This window comes from Salmo salar, chromosome 22, assembly GCF_965601325.2.
Source record: "Salmo salar chromosome 22, fSalSal1, whole genome shotgun sequence".
Classification (NCBI taxonomy): domain Eukaryota; kingdom Metazoa; phylum Chordata; class Actinopteri; order Salmoniformes; family Salmonidae; genus Salmo; species Salmo salar.
Window position 1 is genome coordinate 39,416,488 of NC_138312.1, and position 2,867 is coordinate 39,419,354.

General features: G+C 41.0%; 1 protein-coding gene across 1 annotated transcript; it reads left to right on the forward strand.

Annotated features, from left to right (window-relative positions):
* Positions 1–853: 853 nt before the first annotated feature.
* On the forward strand, positions 854–2,631 carry LOC106583556 (translocator protein). The gene is made up of 3 exons (XM_014167874.2): positions 854–1,029; positions 2,074–2,212; positions 2,452–2,631. The coding sequence occupies exons 1-3, from the start codon at positions 854–856 to the stop codon at positions 2,629–2,631; spliced, it is 495 nt and encodes a 164-aa protein (XP_014023349.2).
* The last annotated feature ends 236 nt before the right edge of the window (positions 2,632–2,867 follow it).

A 2,867-nucleotide genomic window follows, 5' to 3' on the forward strand; every position in this document is an offset into this window, starting at 1 on the left:
TGGGTCGCCACTGGTGCAGAATATAGTGAAAGTATAATCCTTACATAAGACATTAACAAAAAGATTTAATGTATTCCTTGTCTGTTCTTAACATATGGGTATGATAGGCATTTTTATATCAGAAAATGTCGAGTAAAAAATACTATTTTCAGAACATAAATGGCTAGCCTATTTTCATTCACTATAAAAAATAACAACCCAACAACTTCTCCAAGGTCATGAACAGTCAAAAATCATGTTTTTCTTGAAGTTGGATGATGTTTGGACGAAACCAGATCAAAATATGATGATCCAAAGTATGAAAAATGACTGTTGCTTCTACATTTATAAAGTTTGATCATAAAGTTACTGGTCCCCTCCCCCATGTCAAACACTTGGATTCAGAAGGTGATTTTGGAATGAGATGTTAGACGAGCAGGTGTCCACATACTTTTCACCATGTAGAGTATGTGAAATGGCATCAAATCAATTATGAAGTTTAACAATTTTGAAGTTTCCCTTGAAGTTGCAATAATAGATATCAAATTATAGCCTACTTTTGCAAGTGTAATACATTTTATAGAAAAATAATGAACAGGTTTAACCAGTATATAATTAAGCAATAAGGCCCGAGGGGGTGTGGCTGTTCATAAGCATGACGCAACGCGTCATGATATATTGGCCATATACCACAAACCCCTGAGGTGCCTTATTACTATTATAAACTGGTTACCAATGTAATTAAAGAAGTAAAAATATGTGTTTTGTCATGTACGGTCTGATATACCATGGCTGTCAGCCAACAAAAATTCAGGGCTCGAACAACCCAGTTTATAATGAACTAATCATTAACAGCTCCCTCGCTTCTCCAGACATGTCGTGGCTGCCTATGCTTTGCCTGACTGCCCTGCCTCATCTAGGAGGGCTCTATGGAGGTTACATCACACGCAAGCAGGTGAAGACTTGGTACCCCTCTCTCAACAAGCCACCATGGCGTCCACCCAATTCTGCGATCCCTATAGTGTGGACTACTCTCTACACAGGCATGGAGTGAGTGTCAGACAACATACTCTGCTAGGTTGAAAACAATCACCTATGCCCCTACCGTGTTATCACATTGTAATTACTGTAAGTCAACCAATATGGTACTGTAAATCTACACTGATCTATACTGATCCAAAATATAAACACAACAATTTCAACGACTTTACTGAGTTACAGTTCATATAAGTAAATCAGTCAATTGAAATAAATTCATTATGCTCTAATCTATGGATTTCACATGATTGGGCAGGGGCACAACCACTTGGGAGCCAGGCCCACCCACTGGGGAGCCAGGCCCAACCAATCAGAATGAGTTTTTCCCCACAAAAGGGCTTTATTACAGACAGAAATAGTCCTGAGTTTCATCAGCTGTCCAGGTGCCTGGTCTCAGACGATCCCGCAGGTAAAGAAGCCGGATGTGGAGGTCCTAGGCTGGCGTGGTAACACGTGGTCTGTGGTTGTGAGGCTGGTTGGACGTACTGCCAAATTCTCTAAAATGATATGGTAGAGAAATGAACATTCAATTCTCTGGCAACAGCTCTAGTGGACATTCCTGCAGTCAGCATGCCAATTGCACACTCCCTCAAAACTTGAGACATCTGTGGCATTGTGTTTTGACAAAACTGCACATTTTAGAGTCGCCTTTTATTGTCCCCAGCACAAGTTGCACCTGTGCAATGATCATGCTGTTTAATCAGCTTCTTGATATGCCACACTTCTCAGGTGGATGGATTATATTGACAAAGGAGAAATGCTCACTAATAAGGGTGTAAACAAATTTGTGCACAAAATGAAACACGATTTTTGTGCGTATGGAACATTTCTGGGATCTTTTATTTCACCTCATGAAACATGGGACCAATACTTTACTTGTTGTGTTTATTTTTGTTCAGTATAGATTCTAGAAAATGTATTTTGTTTCCCAACTGAATGTGTTGGAAATCTGCTCCACGCACTTCATTCAGAAAAACATGTTCCCACTTGTTTTATTAAACGGATCATGAAATATGGAACTGACTTGCATCTTATTTTTGATGATCACCCTGATAGGTATGGCTCCTACCTGGTGTGGAAGGAGTGTGGGGGGTTCACTGAGGATGCTGTGGCACTTTTGGGTCTTAACGGGTTGCAGCTGGCTCTCAACTGGTCCTGGACTCCCATCTTCTTTGGTGCACACAAGTTGAAAATGGTGAGCTCTCAGATAATGCAAAGGTTGTGGGCTCATGAACTCATGGCTTCAGGTTTTGGGATAATGGGGAGTTGATGAATAAAAACAAAAAAAGAGCCGTACACTCAATGAGAATTTTCTCGGAATATAATTTTTCCAATAGGTGATCCATAGACACAGTCCATTGTAAAAAGCACCTCCATTCTGCTACAGTGAGTGTGACATGACATACGAGCCATTTTGTGTTGTCTCTCCCCCAGGCCCTCATCAAGATAGTGATGCTGACTGGTGCTGTTGGAGCCACCATGGTATCCTGGTATCCGGTCAATCGCACTGCCAGCCTGCTCCTGACACCCTACCTGGCATGGCTGTGCTTGGCCACCTCCCTCAACTACTGCATCTGGAGAGAGAACCCGGATGGGGATGGAAAGGAGGAGTAGGCAACACTGTATGTGCTGTACTTGGTTTCTCCCAGGTTCTGAAAGATCTTTATTCCTATTGAAATAACTATGTCAGTTGATATTGGCACCAAAATGTGGTCTTACTGGTTGCAGTTATATTAAAAGATTTTTTGCACTGAACCACATTTTCAAAAAATGGCTATACTATGTAGTTGTGCCTACAATTGTATGAGGCAACAATGCTCAACATCAGTAATATGATCTTAATTCATTAC